The 20,923-nt window shown below is 37.5% G+C and overlaps 1 protein-coding gene across 1 annotated transcript; it reads right to left on the bottom strand.

Moving 5' to 3' along the window:
- Nucleotides 1-8,310: 8,310 nt before the first annotated feature.
- On the bottom strand, nt 8,311-9,261 carry LOC137009633 (G-protein coupled receptor 183-like). The gene has a single exon (XM_067371993.1). The coding sequence runs from the start codon at nt 9,259-9,261 to the stop codon at nt 8,311-8,313; it is 951 nt and encodes a 316-aa protein (XP_067228094.1).
- Between the last annotated feature and the right edge of the window lie 11,662 nt (nt 9,262-20,923).

Raw genomic sequence — 20,923 nt, 5'->3', positions numbered from 1 at the left:
TTAAATCCGATGGCTCAGTGAGGCCTGCACTCAAAGCAATGACATTTCCTCTCTCAAGATCCATAAAGGTAATGAAAACATATTTAATTCAGTTCATGGGAGTTCAGTAGTTTCACCTTAATATTATAAAGCAACGAGAATACTTTTTGTGTGCCAAAAAACAAAAACAACCTTTTTTTGTAACAATATAGTGGTAGGCTTTTTTTAAAACACTGCTTTGGAGCTTTACGAATCGAATCAGTGGCTCGGATCTCCTATCAAACGCTAAACTGCTAAAGTCACATGACGTTGGCGCTCCGAGTCACCGATTCGATTCGCAAAGCTCTGAAGCAGTGTTTTGAAATCGCCTATCGCTATATTGTTGAAAAGTCATTATTTTGTTTTTTTGTTGCACAAAAAGTATTCTCGTCGCTTTATAATATTAAGGTAGAACCACTGTACTCACATGAACTGTTTCAAATGTGTTTTTAGTATCTTTATGGATCTTGTGAGAGGAAGTGTCATTGCTTCCACCTCACTGAGCCATCGGATTTAATAAAAAATATAGCTGCAAGCAGCAATTCGGGGCCAAGCCCCAGAAGGGGCAGTAGCGCAATACGGAGCAGGAAGAGCAAAAACAGCAGAAATTGAATGTACATGCAAAACAGCTGGTTCAGAAGGACAGGTGGAAATGAAATGAAAATCAATAGAAGTTCAGAGAATGAACAGGGAATGAACTAAAAACACTTGTATCTCATTCAAGAGGAATAAAGATTAGTACAATGCTTATCTGGATAAAAAAGGTATCAAAATGACTCATTACACACAATTGTATAAAGGAACCCCACACGGGATTCGAACCCACGACCTCTGAGTCCAGTGTCCATTTCTCATCTCATTGCACCACTGTGCAGGTGAATGTTGGCACACCTGCCGAAGTTCATTAGTTCATGTGAAAATGAACTCAAAATGAAGAATTTTTATAAAACTGCACTGAATGTTATATTTAATAACTACTTCATTCTGCAGCTCATCATGCTGTAGCGCAATACAGAGCAGGAAGAGGAAAAACAGCAGAAAATGAACAAACATGAAACAGCTGGTTCAGAATTACGGGCGAAAATGAACTCAGAATGTACATAAGCTTAGATGAAAATGAACACAGCATGAAACAAAAAGCATTTATTTCTAATCCAAGAGGCAGTAAAGGAACCAAAACACACTATTTCATAAAACCACTCCACCTGGGATTCGAACCCACTATCTTGGGGTGCAGAGCTCATCAGGTAACTGGCTTTACACATTGAGCTACTTGAGGATGCACATTCAACAATCTGTGGAAGAGAACTTTTAGTGTAAGAAAGAATTTACAAAAAAGCATTACTTAGCATGCTAACCATATTAGCATGCTAAGCTAACTTAATGCTAATGAAGCTCATGGTTAACTTGATAGCCACATTAAAGAGAATGACAACTGGTTAGCATGCTAAGCAATTAGCATGCTAAGCTAACTAGCATAAGACAACAAACACAAGCAAGGTCACATTCAGAGATGAATATCTTGGGAATGGTAGCGAATATCAAAAATCCGTTCAGTCATTTCTGTGCGGATCGGTCCAAAGATCACCTGAGCTGATTTTGGACAAAATTGGACAAAAATTGTAGGAGGAGTAGTGAAAAAATGGAATACTGTACTTTTCAAAATGGCCACTACTGTACTGGGTGGAGTCTTAATGTAAGATATTGAATGTGATCAGTATGAAGAGAGGAATCAGTTGTATTGACATTCATTTTTCTGGAACAAAGGGTTCAAAAGTTATAACCTTTACAAAAGTGAATATTTGAACTGGTGGTGGCGCTATAGACTTAGTCCTAGATACTCCAAAGTTGGTCAAATTGCTTTTAATTACTATCACTACAAGCATGCCAAATTTGATAATTTTCCTTCTTATGGTTCATTGATTACCATACAGGGGGAAGAAGAATAACTACGAATTTGGACATAAAGGAATTGCATGTGATAGCTTCAGATTAGACCAGTTTTAGGCAGAATGCCTAGAACAGACACAAGTTCTGCATCTTTTCCTGCCACAGTACCTCATGCGGTCTGGGCATGTGTCACACTGAGTTTCGAACCCACGATGCAGAGCATTCGGGATCCGTGGTGTAACACATTGAGCTAATCAGCCATGCAAGTTCATCAGTATGCTAAGCAGAGGTTTCAGTGTGAGAAAGAGTTCACAAAAAAAAAGCTTCATAGCATGTTAACCATATTAGTATGCAAAGTTATTTAATGCCAACTAAGTTTTGGTTAACCTGTTGACTGAAGACCACATTAGAAAGAATAGCAATAGTTTAGCATGCTAAGCAATTACTGTGCTAAGCTAACTAGTATAAGACAACAAACACAAGCAAGGTCACATTCAGAGATGAATATCTCGGGAATGGTAGCGAATATCAAAAATCCGTTCAGTCATTTCTGTGCGGCTCGGTCCAAAGATCATCTGAGCTGATTTTGGACAAAATTGACCAAAATTTGTGGGAGGAGTAGCGAAAAAACTGTTTTTGATTTAATTCAATATGGCAGACAGGTACATTTAAGGAAAATGACAAATGACACATTGTCGGAATCGGCATAAACCAGGGAATAAAATGACATAAAGCAGACAAATTTTGGATAATGTTTTCAAAAGTTATAAGCAATTTTGCAAAAATCATTATATCTGTGGAACACTAGGTGGCGCTGTGCTGAAACTTCTCATGTACCTTCAGGACACTCTGATGGTCATATGTACCAAATTTTGTGATGATATGTCAAATTGTTTAAAAGTTATTGCAATTTATGACAAAATTCAAAATGGCGGACACGTGGTTCATCCGATGTTGACGAATTTGATATCCTCGGATTCGGCATGGCACAGGGAATCCATAGACACCAAGATCTTGATTTTCTAATAAAGTGTTCAAAAGTTATTGGCCAAAATAGCCATTTTTCAGATCTCATGACCTGTAGGTGGCGCTGTTCCCAAATTTGGCATGGAACCTCAGATCATGGTCTTGATCAAGTGTACCAATTTTAGTTTTGATTGCTCAAAGTTTGGCCGAGATACAGCCTCTATAGCAATTTTGGGTCAACCTCGTTAACTTCGTGACATCATAACTTTTGAACAAAGATGAATAAAAAAAATCTGTTCAGCCATTTCTGTGCGGCTCAGACCAAAGATCACCTGACCAAAGTTTGGACAAAATTGGACAAATTTTGAAGGAGGAGTAGCGAAAAAACGGAATACTGTACTTTTCAAAATGGCCACTACTGTACTGGGTGGAGACTTAATGTAAGATATTGAATGTGATCAGTATGAAGAGAGGAATCAGTTGTATTGACATTCATTTTTCTGGAACAAAGGGTTCAAAAGTTATAACCTTTACAAAAGTGAATATTTGAACTGGTGGTGGCGCTATAGACTTAGTCCTAGATACTCCAAAGTTGGTCAAATTACTTTTAATTACTATCACTACAAGCATGCCAAATTTGATAATTTTCCTTCTTATGGTTCATTGATTACCATACAGGGGGAAGAAGAATAACTACGAATTTGGACATAAAGGAATTGCATGTGATAGCTTCAGATTAGACCAGTTTTAGGCAGAATGCCTAGAACAGACACAAGTTCTGCATCTTTTCCTGCCACAGTACCTCATGCGGTCTGGGCATGTGTCACACTGAGTTTCGAACCCACGATGCAGAGCATTCGGGATCCGTGGCGTAACACATTGAGCTAATCAGCCATGCAAGTTCATCAGTATGCTAAGCAGAGGTTTCAGTGTGAGAAAGAGTTCACAAAAAAAAGCTTCATAGCATGTTAACCATATTAGTATGCAAAGTTATTTAATGCCAACCAAGTTTTGGTTAACCTGTTGACTGAAGACCACATTAGAAAGAATAGCAATAGTTTAGCATGCTAAGCAATTACTGTGCTAAGCTAACTAGCATAAGACAACAAACACAAGCAAGGTCACATTCAGAGATGAATATCTCGGAAATGGTAGTGAATATCAAAAATCTGTTCAGTCATTTCTGTGCGGCTCGGTCCAAAGATCATCTGAGCTGATTTTGGACAAAATTGACCAAAATTTGTAGGAGGAGTAGCGAAAAAACTGTTTTTCATTTACTTCAATATGGCAGACAGGTACATTTAAGGAAAATGACAAATGATACATTGTCGGAATCGGCATAAGCCAGGGAATAAAATGACATGAAGCATACACATTTTGGAAAGTGTTTTCAAAAGTTATAAGCGTTTTTGAAATAATCATTACATCTGTGGAACAGTAGGTGGCGCTGTGCTGAAACTTCTCAGGTACCTTCACGACCTTCTAAAGGTCATACATACCAATTTTTGTGAAGATATGTCAAATTGTTTAAAAGATATCGCAATTTATGACAAAATTCAAAATGGCGGACACATGATTCATCCAATATTGACATATTATATATTGATCTTGATTTTCTGACAAACTGTTCAAAAGTTATTGGCCAAAATAGCCATTTTTCATATCTCATGACCTGTAGGTGGCGCTGTTCCCAAGTTTGGCATAGACCCTCAGACCATGGTTCTGATGAAGGGTACCAATTTTTGTTTCGATTGCTCAAAGTTTGGCCGAGATACAGCCTCTATACTAATTTTGGGTCGACCTCGTTAACTTCGTGACATCATAACCTTTGAACAAAGATGAATAAAAAAAATCTGTTCAGTCATTTCTGTGCGGCTCAGTCCAAAGATAATCTGATCAAAGATTGGACAAAATTTGACAAATTTTGAAGGAGGAGAAGCGAAAAAAAACAAATACTGTACTTTTCAAAATGGCCGCTACTGTAATGGGTGGAGACTTAATGTAAGAAGTTGAATAGCATCAGCATGAAGAGACGAATCAGATGAACTAAATTAAATTTTTCTATGACAAACAGTTCAAATGTTAAAACCGTTAGAATGTTGAAATTTTGAACTGGTGGTGGCGCTATAGAGTTGGTTCTAGAGACTCCAAATTTGGTCCAATCACTATTCATGAGCATCTCTACAACTGTGCCAAATTTCATCATTTTCTCATGTTCCGTTGATAGGGCTGCCATAGACTCCCATTCGGGAGGAAGAATAATAATAATAAAAGGGAAAACGTACAATTACAATAGGGGCTACAGCCCCTTCGGGGCTTGGCCCCTAAAAATTGTGTTCCGAAGATGAATGAAGGTCTTACGGGTGTGGAACGACATGAGGGTGAGTAATAAATGATATTATTTTCATTTTTGGGTGAACTAACCCTTTAATATGTAAGTGTGAACTTGTGAATTGAACTTAAACTGTCAAATACACACAAGGTTATGTCAAAAACATAATAAGTTCACACAAGCAGTCGGTTTTGCCACCTACTTTATATTACCCTAACCTCATTTTTAGGTTATGATAAGGTCAGTTTATACTACTTTGTTATGCTTTTTAAGTGGCCAGTGGTGAAACTCAAAAAGCTCTGAAATAAGTCTGTGTGTCTTGCTGGTTGTCTTTGTCATGCTGAATTGCCTCTATGACTCTGTTCTCGTCCATCGTCTCCTTGATGGCCTCATAGTATTTATGGATCATAAAACAGGCATAGATGACAAAGGGAAGGTCATTTAGATTAATGTCCATTGCCCTTCTCAATGCTCCAAACCGCACTTCATTCTGCCCAAAGCGCATTCGATGACCATTCTATTTCGACATGAAGACAGTCCAAAATACTGACAAAATACTGCTCCCCCCATTTGCATACTCCTTCATCAGGGAAGGAAGCAAAGGATATGCTGGGTCCACAAGATAAAAAAGTCAAATGGCCTCCTTGTGTTTTATAATTTGTTTTTTGAGGAGCGGATCTTACCATTTTTCAAATATGTGTTCAGCATGGAATTTGCAAAAAATTCAGGCATCATGGACACTACCCGGCCATTGAGGGATGCCATTGGCTTGGTGAAACCCTGCTATACGTCCTCTACTTTGGACTCAGTGACAGGTAACTGTACACAGGGCCTAAGTGGACTGTAATAGCTTCACACACTTGCCTTACATTGTCTTGACAATCCAAATGCTGTTGCCCTCTTGTGTAATCTGCCCTTGTCTGCTAAATACAGGCAACTTTTTTGCTAACACTGACGGGTGATCTTATTACAGTCTTCCCTTCAATGTGTGGGTGAAGAAGCTCACTCAAAGACAACAGTGATGTCCTTGAAAAATGAAAATTCTCTCGCCATTCTACAGCAACAACCACTTCGTTCTCAAAGTTGTCCCACCAACTAGAGGTCCGACTGGGTCTCGTCCAAAACTGGCGACAGTGGCGGCAATGTCTGTGTTGTCGGAGTGTTGTCATAAGCAGTGTCCTGCGTATTGCATTCTGATGCCTCTTTTCTACAATATACATGTGATAAGCCCTGTTAGCACAGTTATTAGCAGCAATATTTTGGCTACGGCCGTCATTGCACAGACTCGCTTCATGTAAACAAAGGAGATAGTGGCACACAATCTGACGTCAAACAAAGGAGATAATGGCATGCACTCCGACGTTACAAGCCAAAATCTCTGGTTTCACCGTCTACATGACAACACTGCAACCAGAGTTTCTAAAAATCTTCACCCTAGCAGGAGTTTTCAGTGACCGGAAACTGCGTTTGCATGTGGATGAACGGCTAAACCCCATAGAAAAAGCTGCAGATTTGAAAATACCCATGTTCGTGTGAATAGGGCCTGACTGCAAACTGGCATTCAGATCTGCTTCCGCTTAGTTAGCAACACCTAACTTCCTATAATCTAATACATTTCTGAAAGATGAAATCAAGTCCTGACTTATAAATGGTTGAGAGTGTTCTGGCTGGTTGCCAGGGCATGGCTGAAGTTTGATAAATATGTTATTGATCATGACCTTGAGACTGGACTAATGAGCACTCGGTAACAGATATATGTTTAAGCCAGTCACCTGAGCCGTAAATGTTGAAACTGATCACTATTCTAACTATTTTCAGAAGAAAATCCCATTGAAACCATACACTGCATCAGGCATTTCTGAAATGGACTCTATCCAGTGGATACTTAGGATGGCGTATGATTTGAAACTCTTGCGACCACTTACTATATTTCTTCTCATGAGTTTCTCATGGGGAATTTGCCTCTAGTCTTCACTGGAATACTGTGAGAATCCAAGCTCTCCAAGTTGTGATGGTCATTCTGTAAAAGAAATTCAGAAAAGAAAAAAGGGCCACCATCAGTTTGTTAGAAAGCAATCAGGAAAATCACAAACCATATATAGTAGATCACAAACCTGGTCAATGACAGCCATTAAAACTCGATTCATCCAGCAGCTTTCCATTCCTCTGGTAGACCTGTGTAGACCACTTTTCTCTGGAAGACCAGTTTGCTCATCAGCCAGCATAAACACCTTGATCAGTTGGTCAAATCAGTTATGATTTGACCAAACTCAGCTCATGTCTAAAGTTGAAATGACATGACACAAAATTAAGCATACATGAATTCATTTTATAAAATGGTATTCAGGCTTATTCAAAAACTTACTTACAAAATAGTATTTATGATGCATCTCCATAAGTAAAAGAACAACTGAACTAAAGGAAGCTCAGTGGCATTTTTTAAATGTACAGAGCTGATTTTCTACTACATCATGCCTCTTTTAAGCAAAAGTGTAATAATCAGATAATCTGTTGATTCAGACAGCAATGCCATTCTCTCTTCCTTCTGACTGCTGTTGTCTTCTTCCAGCTGGATAATCTGTGAGGAAACCTTGTCTGTTGACCACCTTTCACTCTTTCTCTGCAAACTGTTTTTTCACCCATAGAACCCACTGGCAGTTTAGGCCTGATAACTACTGACACACAACTGAGACAGAAAAGATAGCCATTGGATGCCTCATGTGTCACGGTTACCCAATGGGATCACAGTACTTTAAATTAAGAATAACAGATTTAATAAATAGATTTATTTCAGAGATCTATCACAAACAACTTCTCTGTTTTCTTGTCTGTAACACATGGTGGCGCCACAACTCTTTAAATGAATCTTTGCATGTTTTATTTGTCTCAGGATTTACAACAGATACATTTATGCTTTAACATTTCTAACAAAGCATATATTAAAAATTCATCAACAACATAGCTAGAAAGAGTCTGAAAACATCTAGTAAAATAATGAGATATTTTGAGATATGAATAACTATGGAAATTAAGCTACTAATTTACATTTACTAATCAGTTCCAGTGTATCAGTATAGAACATTTATTTCAGACCATGACAGAAGTCATTCCTTTGGGGACTTGTCTTTTTCCTTGCAGCTTAACTTCTTCACACAAGATTCAGGCAAGAATGGTACTTTCTCTAGGCGGGACAAGTAAGTTAAGGGCTGGATAGTGCTGCTGATGTTTACAAAGGCAAAACATACTGGCTGCACATAGCAAGTGAAGATCTTATGTGGATAATGGTCTTCAAAGGGGAACATGGCAACTGGTGGGAGATAGTTGCTCACGATGATGATCAAGATAGACAGCACCATCTTAAATGCCTTTCTTTTCATTGGATTCATCTCATCTTTACCAGAGCCTCGTGAGCGTTTCAGTGCCCAGAGGATGGCCACGTTACACACAACCATCCAGGTGAAAGCAAACAAGACCTCACCAGTGAAAACCTTCTCAAAGTTGTGAATGCCACCAACGGTTTTGGCTGAAGCATAAGCAAAAGTGAGCAACAGTACCACAATGGTCAGGCCGATCCTGTATTTGATGTCCTTCAGCTGTCCGAATGCGATGGGGAAAAGAACGGCTATAAAGCGATCCAGACAGACGCATGAGAGGAAGAGTGGCCCACTGGTGTCCTTCACGCCATAAGAGAATTTCATAGCCCTATAACCCATAGCACTCCTCCAGTGGTAGAAATTGAGGAAAGCTATGATCGTCATGAATCCAAAGTAGGCATCCATGAAAGCCAGGCAGCCCAGGAAGATGTCAGAAGTTGAAGGCTCCTTACGGGTGTTTATTAGGTTTGCTATGACCAGGATGTTGGCAGGTATTCCTATGATCACGTTGAAGCACTGTATAGCTAGGTCAAAAACGACACCGGCCACCATATCTTCACACCCATCGAACACACTGAAGACGTGTGTCGCATTGACTGAATTGGTCGTCAGGTTAGAGGAGGGCAGGCTGCTTCTGAAGATGTAGCTGAATCTTGTGTCGTGACGTAGTTGACCCTCCATGACTTCTGAGGATCTGAAATGAGACTCTAGAAAGAACAGTAAAAATTATATGTTAATTGAACTTGAAATGGCAAGCTCACAAATTCAGTTTTGAATATAATATCAGACTGACTGAAACTAGAAGGACAGTGTCATTTTTCTGTCAGTGATTTCGATTTTGTGCTATGATACTGCATACAGTGAACTGCACAAACCAAAGCAATTCATGCTCTAATGTTTTTAGCAGGAAAACCCACAATTTCAACCCGCAATTCTTTGCAATTGCAAAGGTAAATAATCAGTGAGCAAGTCACCTGCTGACTTTGCTGGATGGCAAAATAAATATTTTACGATTCCCCAATTTTATTTAAAACTCCAAAATCGTGGCCAAAATCACATTTTTTTTAAATTTGTATTTATTTTTTTTTTTTTAAATCCAGCAACCTTTAGATTCTTCAGCATTAGTAGGATCGTTGTAGAGTGAAAGCTTTTTTGGAAAGCAAAGCATGCATGGGTTAAGTGCAAACTCCAGATCTTGAATAAATTCTTTTTCCAGGACGCTTGGGTGTATTTTCAGCAGGATTCTTTTTTGAGAATGTGCTGTTTGGAGGTGTAGTCAGCAAATCAGACTAAGGCAATGATACATTTTATATGCATTCAGTATGGTATTTTAAAGGCAATCAGTAGACAGTCCTTAGGCCTGGTTTCACAGAGATTAAAGGGGTCATATAATGCCACTTTTACAAGATGTAAAATAAGTCTCTGATGTCCCCAGAGTGTGTATGTGAAGTTTTAGCTCAAAATACCCCACAGATAATTTTTTTTTTTATAGCATGTTAAATTTGTCAATTTTTGAGGGTGAGCAAAAACACTCTGTTTTTGTGTGTCCCTTTAAATGCAAATGAGCTGCTGCTCTCAAGAAGAGGGTGGAGTTTCAAGAGCTCATGTTAGCAGCTCAGATTACCTCACGCAGACTCACATTCCCCCAGTTTCACAGACAAGGCTTAAGCTAGTCCTAGACTGAAATGCATGTTTGAACTGTTTTAATTGAAAGAAACTTGCACTGATATATCTTAAAGGGATAGTTCACCCAAAAATGAAAATTTGATGTTTATCTGCTTACCCCCAGGGCATCCAAGATGTAGGTGACTGTTTCTTCAGTAGAACACAAATGATGATTTTTAACGCTAGCTGTTGCCGTCTGTCAGTCTTACAATGCGAGTGAATGGTAACACAATTGTGGCGACCAGGGCGGGCGAGAGCCGTGAGGGAATGGCGCGAGGCCGGTGGCGCGAGTGTTAATGAGCATTACCTGGGAGGCGCACCGGCCTTGAGTCCCTCAAGGAGTAGCTCGGGGAGCATAAAAGGAGGAACGACTACAGTGAAGGACGAGAGAGGACCAGGCCTGGACTTTACTTTGTTTTATTATGTTTGTGTGGCCGGCAGACGTCCGCGAGGGTCTGTCGGCATTACTTTCGTTTTGTTCTTTGTTTGTTTTGTATTAAAGTTTTGTTGAATGTTCGCCGGTTCCCGCCTCCTTCTTCCCGTATCTACTAACCGTGTTACAACAATTTATAAGAGTTAAAAAAAAACATGCACAGACAAATCCAAATTAAACCCTGCGGCTCATGACAGCACATTGATGTCCTAAGACATGAAATGTTTTTTCTCGTCTGTGCGAGAAAACGAACATTATTTATATAATTTTTTTTACCTCTTAATACACCATTATGTCCAACTGCGATCAGCATTCGCTTAGTAAGGTCTGATCACTCATTGAAGTATATGCGTGAGACATCACTGCCGTTGTCAGAGCACGATCAGACATCACTAACCGAGTGCTGAACGCAGAGTCACCTACATCTTGGATGCGCTGGGGGTAAGCAGATAAGCATCAAATTTTCATTTTTGGGTGAACTATCCCTTTAAAATATGTCAGTGCCATTGTTTTTCCTCAAGATGCACACCAGTAATGTTTTTTCTAGGGTATGTTTATAAAAGCTACTTAAATATCCTAATTGAAATAAGGCTTAATCCTGGCTAAGCCTAAGCCCCGTCTGTGATTCCAGGGCTTAAAATGTCAGAAACTGTTCATCCGTTTATGTTAAAACCGGAGTCAGACAATGATGGAGAGACTCAAGAAGAAGTGACAACATGTAGAATGCAACAGGATGTTTCTGAATGGTTAGTGGACAAATTTATGAGTCCCTTTGCTTTGAACTTTGAGTGTCGTAACTTTGCAGATGTTGTTTATGCTCGAACAGCAACATTACACACTAACTTAAGTTAAAAAAGTGAAATCATAATCTGCCACCCCTTTAAGCCTGGATTATGCCTTAGTTCAATTGGGGCATTTAATATGCCAGTGTAAGATGATTTCATTTAAACAGCTCAAACTTGCATTTTAGTCTGGAACTAGACATAAGCCTTGTCTGTGAAACCAGGAGTTAAAGTTGATTTCACAGTTTTTTTTTTTTTTTCTTTTCACTTCCGCTAATAGTTATAGGACTTATGAAAACATTCCTCTGGTGTGAAAGCCCTATAGTTTGACTCTCAGTAGAAAGATAAGGGCCTTTCACACCGAATAGTTCTAGAAACTCAGTTCTAGAAACTCAGTTCTAGAAACTCTGAACTAGCCACTAGGATAGTTCCCTGAAAACTAATTTATTCCCGGGGCCATGTTCCTGGTTGCATTCACACCGGGAATAGGAACTGTTCTTAACTGTTCCACCGACAGTGGCATCTTTAAGTGTGGTATTTACAGAAACGAAAAAACGGTGGATGAAGGATGCCGTGATCGGAGCTGTGTTTGTTGTGTTGTGGGTTTCGTAATAATGCAGATGGAATATAAATGCATAATTTACACAACTGAAAGAGCAAAAAGTGGGGGTAAGAGACAAAATCTCCATGCCAATTTTCAGTATTACATATCATTGAGGCAGAGAAAAGAACACAACCCTGCAGACAGCAGGTAAATGCTGTTATCAGTGTTTTCCAAGTTCGTGAAGTAAATATGTTTACACAGCTTTTTAAAAATGCCAGTGTTGACCAATCAAGGTATATCTATGACACTGATAGTTCCTATAGTGCTGGTTTAGACCATAGACTGTAAAAAAAATATGGACGTAGCATCCGTGACGTCACCCATAGAGTTCTGAACAGCAGTTTTGAAGCGAAAATGAGGCCGCTGCCATCTTAGCTGCGCGTCACCGCACGTCACTCCCGGATAACTGAAAATGGGCGGGGAGGTGGTTTGAGCTGATGTGATTGGTTGCTGAAACCACGCCCGCCTAGCTCGACGTGACCACGTTAGCAAGCAAAGGAGCTATCTATCTAGATACTATCTAAATTATTAATAAAGATAAGTTTTAACATCAGAAAGTTCTAAAGGTTTACTGTCAATTTACGGTGTTTTTTTAAGATATAGATGCTCCAACACCAGTAATTTGTGTTGGGTGTGCAAATAACAATATGGAACATCAAATGGGACTTCATACCTTTATAATAGAGATCGCGAGATGAATCCAATCTGTGGCACTTGGGTAAAATATAAATGTCCATTGCAAAATAAAAAAAAAAACATTTCACATTTCTTCTGAATGATCTGCTCTCTGTCATCGTTCTTCAAGAAAGGATGCAATCTGAGCAGCGATCGTATCTAACAAACAAATGAGCCTGTGTCCAAAGTATATAGTATATATAAAGTATATTTTTTTCAAAATAGTGCAGCAGTTTTAGTTATAATATCCAAGCAGCGCTTTCAGAGTTGTATATCCTCCTGGTATTGTCATTGTAGTAAATCTCGCAATCAAAACTTTCAGCCAATGCCACGATCCAACAACGTGTGTTCTGTTTCTTCCCCGTGCATGCACACAGACACACATCAGTCTCGAATATTATGCAGCAAGCCATATTTTATATAATTGTATAAAATAATCGAGAAAAAAAGCACAAAAACGGCTGAGATGCCAAATTCAGCGGCAGCTGAGGTAAAGTGACAGCTCACAGACAGCAGTGCAATCTACCTGTCACTCAAGTGGCCACTCCCTTAATTATGCAGAACTTTAAGGTTTAATATAATTGAAAAATATAAATAAAAAAATTCACCCCCCTCAGAGTTGTCATGAAGGGCAAAAATAGCAGTATAGACCAAAACCACAATTTGAACCAACTTGTAAACATGTTTTTTTCTGCTATAAACAGATATATAACATTTTCTGCTATAACATGGGACTCTATGAGATTCTGCTCTCTTTTGGAGCCTGTCCCTAGCGGCCAGTCGATGAATCGCAGTTTAAGTTACTTCCGTATTGGCTTCACAAGAGAAAGGGGGAGGTTGCTGCTTGGTTTAGACCCTACTCTGAAGGAGGAGCTAATGTAGTTCCCCCAAAAGGAGTTCCTAGAACTAAAATCGTTCCTAGTTCCTGTGGTGTGGACACGGCAAAATCCGTGTACTTAAACCAATAGTTTTAGGAACTATGAAAAGGTTCCTCTGGTGCAAAAGCCCCTATAGTTCTTCCTCACTGGAAACTAAATCTTATCAGTAAACTGATGCCATCACTTTCCCCTTGAATGCCCAATACAATAGTTTCTGGTTCTATGTCATGTGATGGAAATAGCAGATATTAAAGGGATACTCCACCGTTTTTTTCATATTAAACTATGTTATTCCCTTAACTAAGACGAGTTGATACATATCTCTCTTGTCTCAGTGCGTGCACTAAATCGCTCTGTCTTGCGGCGAAACTTTGTTAGCACTTAGCTTAGCCCAGTTCATTTAATAGGGGCCAAGCAGAGAAGCTACCAAACACCTCCACGTTTTCCCTATTTAAATACAGTTACTCGAGTAGTGTAACTCGACCTATAGGACGATGACACAAAACAAAACGTTGTGCTTTTCTAAGCGTGTAAAATGGATAACTATATTGTATGGTGGAATACCATAGCAAGTGTTCGGGAGCACTTTGACTTGGCGCAGTAATATCTTCACTCGTGAAAAGTCCCCCGCTCCCTCTCCTCCTATCTCTCATTTCCGTCAATAGAACCAATGTGACTTTTACAGGAGAGGGAGCGGGGGCCGGTGAGAGGACTTTTCACGAGTGAAGATATTAATGAACTGGGCTAAGCTAAGTGCTAACAATGTTTCGCCGCAAGACAGAGCGATTTAGTGCACGCATTGAGATGAGAGAGGTATGTATCAACTCGTCTTAGTTAAGGGAATAACATAGTTTAAAATGAAGAAAAACTGTGGAGTATCCCTTTAAATTTGTAATCCCACAATACCAAAGTCTGCAATTGAAGTCAGAGATTTCAATATACCTTTTCAAATTTTACCAACACTCTTAAATGTCGCCAATGTTCTCATTTGTGTTCCATTTTTGTTTCTCCTAAGGAATTTTAGAGAAACTTTTGAGACCCAAGTAACATATGAGCAATAACTTTATCTTTTTAGTAGCTTCAAGCTACCAAAGTAAGACAGTTTGTGGATCATGTCACATTTTGTGATCTAACAATGCATCAGCTACCACAAACAAGCAGGATAATCTACCCCTGAGGATGTTTTCCTGCTATCCGGCTGCATATCCCCACAGGAGTGCAATCGCTGCACAAACACGAGTGCACAGGAACACATCTGTGTAGAAGCACCTGTCGAGAGGGACTTCCATCAGGGTCTGTACAACACATGAGTCCCGCCCTGTTTCCACAGCATATATAAGGGCACACTTCGCTATGTGCGAGGCACTTGCAATTGTAGCAACATATTCACAATGTCCAACTTATTAAATTATCATATTTTGCACAACAAATGACATTAAAGGAACTTTTAGGACTGATAAACAACATATAAACTTGGGGAGGTCATAAGTGCGGTAACATGCAGTAATATCAGTGTAAACATAGACCAGTTACAAAAGTAAAATCCCTATCATACATGACTACCCCCTCCCAAATCAAAGGAAACTGAGTAAAAAAAAAATCTAAAGTAAGAAAGTAAACATTAAATATCATGTTTTCTATTAGTTTTACAACTCACACCTGTGGGTAGGTTGTGGCAACAGCGCTCTTTGTATTTAACATTAATTTACACAGATTAGGGTAAACTGTAGATGTGTGCTCTGTTTTATAAAAGTATGAAAATCACAGTTGTATGGCACTGAATCGGCACTGTAGTACTTCTTGCATGGCTCGTCTAATCAGAGTTTAGAGTCAGAACTATTCATCTATGAAATTTTATTTGTTAGCTACTACAAAACATGTCAAACATATAACATACAAAAGACTGATGAAGGTCTGTGGTTCATCTGTCCCCTTTATAGTAGAGCTTATGTGAAGCACCTCCCTGTTAGATCTGAAGCTTCATGTGTTCTTGTCATGCTTTTCTCTGTACCAATGCTCCACAGGGGCCTCAAAGGCCCTCGTGGCCCTGAGCATGTCCCTGACCTACTCTCTCTCTCTGCCTTTAGGATAAACTCTCTCCAGTGGGAGCATGTGTGCTGAGAAGGATTAGGAGGATTCCTTGAATTGACTGTTAATCAATTGACTTTTTTTTTTTTTTTTTTTTTTTTTTTTTTTTTTTATAATAATGGGCACTTGATTTGATAAAGTGTGTCCATTTATATATTCAAGTTGGTCAGGTCTGTTTTTGCTTTATTGAGCACAAATGGAAATCTATATCAGTAGTCATCAGTTTTTATGAATCTGATCTACTCATCATAAGATGACAAGTTGATTATTCTGTGTGATTTCAATAAAATTTTAGTTTAATTCTGTGAATTTTGTATTTCACAACTTTGTCTACATAAAGAATAGAAAAATAGGTTGTGGTTTTAACTCTCTACCTTCCTTTAACTTTTTAACAGTAATAGTTTAAAAAAACATTTTTTTCAAACTAGTACAATTTATGCTTTATTAATAATAATAATAATAATAATAATAATAATAATAATAATAATAATAATAATAGTAATAATAGTTAAAAATAAAAGTTGTGTTAAATCAAAATCAATTTCTATCATATTAACACTTTAAATCTTTAAAAAAAAGTACAAAACTTGATTTGGAAAGTACCCAAAACAACAAATGTAAACTAATAATTTAAAGTTTGTTTATAAAATTAGAAGATATTCTAAAGACCTGTTCCTGGAGGGCCACTGTCCATTAGAGTTCAGATCCAACCCCAATTAAACACACTTGAACCACCTAATCAAGATCTTACTAGGCATAATAGAAACTTTCCAGGCAGGTTTGTTGATGCAAGTTAGAGCTAAACTCTGTACAGGAGGTTTGGACACCCTTGTTTTAAAGCAACCAATACAATGGCAAGATCATCCTTTTTTATGTAAAAGGTTAGTGGAATACCAACATTATAAAAAGCATGCAGCAGTACTTATGGCTTTTAATATTTAAAAAAATCATAATTAAAGACAGATAAGACAAGAAATGGCATTCTTCTTACCGGATAGATGATTTTTTTCGTAAAGATGTGGGTCAGATTGTGGAGTCCCCTTTATAAACATCACGAGGCCTTTAGGAATTACAATTGTTGGTAGGAGGGAGGATCTTTTTTGAGATGCTTTCTGGACTCGGTCCCTGATGGTGAATTAGACTGTGTTTTCTAGATTCTTCTGTCCTCACAGGATCAGAGCTGTTTTGGTGGGTGTTTTTTCTTGATAAAAGCTCATAATGAGTTTTATATAATGTTGTGCTTTTGATTATTTTAAATAAGTCAAATGCATTTATTTTTTTATAAAACGAGGCGTTTTGAAAAGATAATTGAGAATGAAGGAAGAATGTATTTCAAATTTAGATTTCGCTTTTACTGTCTATTCTTGAATCATAAAAATAACATCTGCCTGCAAGTGAATCAGCCATTTTTTGCTTCATTCTAAATTGACAAAATGTTTTATTTAACATACACCAACAAACTGAAGATATCTGCAATGATTTCGACATTATAAGTAGCCTACGGTACTTTATCATTTACATTAAACTTACATTAATCTTTAGATTACTATGCTTAGATGTGTCTTTTAATCAAGACAGTGAAAAGACTGCATAAAGTCGGTCAGATCAGAGAGAATAAATGGGTTTGGTGAGGCATGAGACCTTCATCGACTGAGATCCAGCCTGTCGCACAACACCTCTCCCCTGACTCCGACTTACATGCTCCAAAACCCGGTCTGGGGGCGGATTTGCATCTTGGGACTGGTCCTGGTTTTATACCACCGACCCAGAGGCCCTCATGTCAGTCTTTCATTGCAAACAGAGAGCACAGGTGCAGGACTCTGCTGCCGATATGTGCGCTTGCATGACTGCTGTGTGTTATGCACCTATAATCTTATGTATTAATGCAGCGATGCATTTCTCTTTATTTCTCTTATGAAATACAGATGAGTTGGAATTACCCTGGATTCATTTATTAACTGAACATGGTAAGGCAATATTCAGTAGCATTTTTTTGTGGGTAATGGTTGTTAATTAGTGCAGTTTAACAGATGCATTGTAGCATATCCTTTCTCATTTTCTTTTCAATTTCTAAATTCATTTATTTTGGGGAAATGGGAACTTTATCTATTTTCATTAAGTTTTTTTTTTTAATCAAAAATTAGCTTATCCTGTGATATTCCTTATTTTACATCAATGACGTATTATTTGTTCTCAAATTACAGGGATGGAGTTTAGCACACTAAATGATTGGAAAAGTCCTGCATACGTCACCGGAGAGATGAGAGTTGTTTCATTTTATTTAAACATTACAAGGTCAAAAACTTTTTAACGAAGGAAACATACGGGAGGCATATGGATGAGTTGTTTACAATGAGATCCATTACATGCATTTTAAAAAATAAAATTGTGTGAATTTTCTTTTCATTCCAACTTTAACAACCAATAGATAAAATCAAGTCCAGTCTCATATTTATTCTTGTTTGATAAGCTGTTTCACTCACAAAGTATGTTATACTATGCATGTAAAAATGGATGTAACTTCTATTTTATGACACTTCAAACTCAGTGTTAGTTGTAATAAAATGCATTAAAAATCACTGAAATAGGTTTAAAACTTGCCTAAGAAAATAAATTCTTTGACAGATCTCCATTGATTTTTATATAAGATCTACAGTGATTTTATACACAACTGCTGCGTCACCTGATTTCTTTTGGATCAGTGAGGAAAAGTTCTTTGGATGCTGCATTTTGCATATTAATTGCATCTTAATCTCAGTTAACTTCTAGAACAGAAGTGCCATCCAGCAAAGCTTTGCCACAGTTCTATCTCACTAATTGTAATAGAGCTGGACAGGATGGGAGGATTCTTGTCTTTAATGGCAAGAGAGGGCAGTAGTGATCTGTGCTGAGTGATCTGCTAGAGACTGGTCTCCTTTACATGATTAAGTTACACAATTTAAATTTGCAAGCAATATTCATCAACAAACATGACATTCTAATAATAGCTGGTGAGACATAATCAAATAATTGCAAAAGGAAACTATTAGCCATTTTTTCTGATATGTGACAGCTTAAAAGGTTTGGTCAGATCAGATTGTGTTATCAGCTGTTATTTGCACAAGATTTTACTGTGTGTCCGGCCATTTCATCGGAGAGCATCCTTCTTAAAACCATTGTTACGTAAATTGTTGTATTACATTCAGTGCAAGGATGGTTTTTGCGAAAGATTGTGTGAACTCTTGGTTCTATACACCACACTGTCAATATCACAAATGAATGCTCCTTTTTACTTGCGTACATAGGTAAGTGCTATGTGAAAGTGGATAAAGACCTTGGCTTGCTATGTCAGCCAGTAATGGATTGACTCTGTTAGTGGATGATGCTTCAGATGTCTTATTAATCTCTAGCGTCTGAGCTCAGTAAGCCAGAATCCATTAGGGCTTGGAAAACAGGGCATCTATCCATGATTTAACAGTCATGGCCATCACACACTTTCTCACAACACATCTGTATATGTCTAGTTAAGAAAGCCTGCAACCACAGCTTGTTTGACGAAGTGGAAATTTAGTTGCACACAGTCATTGTGCAGTTATGTATTGTGAAATAGCCAACATACAAAACACATTTTCTTAATTATTATTTTATCTGCTTTCCAAGAAAAAAGAAAAATCTGAAAATCACACACCTCAAGTCATGAAACGGAAGTTGTGATCATTTTTTCTTCCCTGTTGTGACACAACTAAGTAAAACGACTCTTCGAACAAGAAAAAAATGCAGGGTGGGACTTGTTGTCCATAGGGCAATTGATTGGATGGTTGTGGTTTGCTATTGGTTGAATTCATGTGAGTGACAGGTTGCCCCGCCCTCGCATTAGTAAACACATCATCAGAGAAGAGATGTCGCTGTAAGAGGGAGGGGAAGTTATTTTGATTAAAGATTATGAGTCACATGATTTTTTAAAAACATGAATTGTTAATTTTGATTTTATGGTGACTTAAGATTTTTCTCTATAAAACAAGGCATACATATTGATTTACTTCTAAAGTCATTTTGAAGTGTGTGCTTGTAGTTCTTGTCAATGCATTTTTAAATACTTTAATAAATTAAAAAATGATCTTTAATGTCAATTTAATTTTAAATATAATTGGTAACACTCAATAATAAGGTCCTATTAGTTAGCATGCTTAAGGCATTAACAAACATTAACAATTATCAGTATTTTTTTCTCAGTATTTAGTAATCTTTGTTAATTTTAGTTAATAAAAATATAACTGTTCATTGTTAATTCATGTTACACTTAAAAGGTATATGTACACTTAAAGGGTTCTCTCAGGCACTTCATAACATTTTAAGGATTCCTATCATGGAATAATTTTATGGATTTATTTTTAATGAATTTAGTTTTAATACATTTTTAATTGTAATTCAGTTTTATGAATTAAACAGCTTGTAACTTAAACCCAGAGTTTCTTTCGGTCTCCTCCCCCCTTTTAAAGTGCAAGTGATGTTTAAATAGTTCATTCATTCATTCACACTGCAAAAATGCTTTTCTTACGGAGGATTTTTTTTGTCCTATTTCAAGTACAAATATCTAAAAATTCTTAAATCAAGATGAAAATTATATATGATATTTAGTCTTGTTTCCTAGGGGGATCTAAATTAAGTGCATTTTTATTTACTTAAAATTATCAATATCTGCCAGTGTGGTAATAAAAATTTTAATTATTTTGTTTCTCAAACATAAATCAAGATTATTTGGAATTTACAGTAGCCCCGTCCACCAATATCACACAAGGTTAAAAAAAACATATTTCATTAATGGTTTCAGTGGTGTAAGCAGTAGCGCGGTGAGCGCACAGAACCAACTTGTGACGCGAATGATTGGGTTCTAATCTGTCCTTCGCCGAGCTCACTCTTTTCCCTTTTCCCATATCATATCGTATATCATATCATATCAGAAAAGAATTTATTTTCAATAAAAATTAAGAAAATATTCTAAAATTGCCTAATGAATGTTTAATAATGATAAAATAATTTACACTCTGTTATTATTGCATCCTGTTAATTTACAAAACATAGGTGCAAATAGTACCTATGTATCTGCCAGTATAAAATATAAATAGCATCTAAGTACCATTTACACTTATTTCATAGAACTGCTACTTTTAGCTTTCATGATAAATAGAACATAATTTGCAAAATAATAAAAAAAAAAAAATGCATTTTTCTTTTTTTT

The sequence above is a fragment of the Chanodichthys erythropterus genome, chromosome 3 (genome assembly GCF_024489055.1).
Source record: "Chanodichthys erythropterus isolate Z2021 chromosome 3, ASM2448905v1, whole genome shotgun sequence".
In the NCBI taxonomy this organism is placed as follows: domain Eukaryota; kingdom Metazoa; phylum Chordata; class Actinopteri; order Cypriniformes; family Xenocyprididae; genus Chanodichthys; species Chanodichthys erythropterus.
This window is presented reverse-complemented; position numbering and strand designations above follow the sequence as displayed.

Bases quoted from the DNA above. Each gene is read 5' to 3' on its own strand.
- LOC137009633 (XM_067371993.1), bottom strand. From the start codon at position 9,261: ATGGAGGGTCAACTACGTCACGACACAAGATTCAGCTACATCTTCAGA.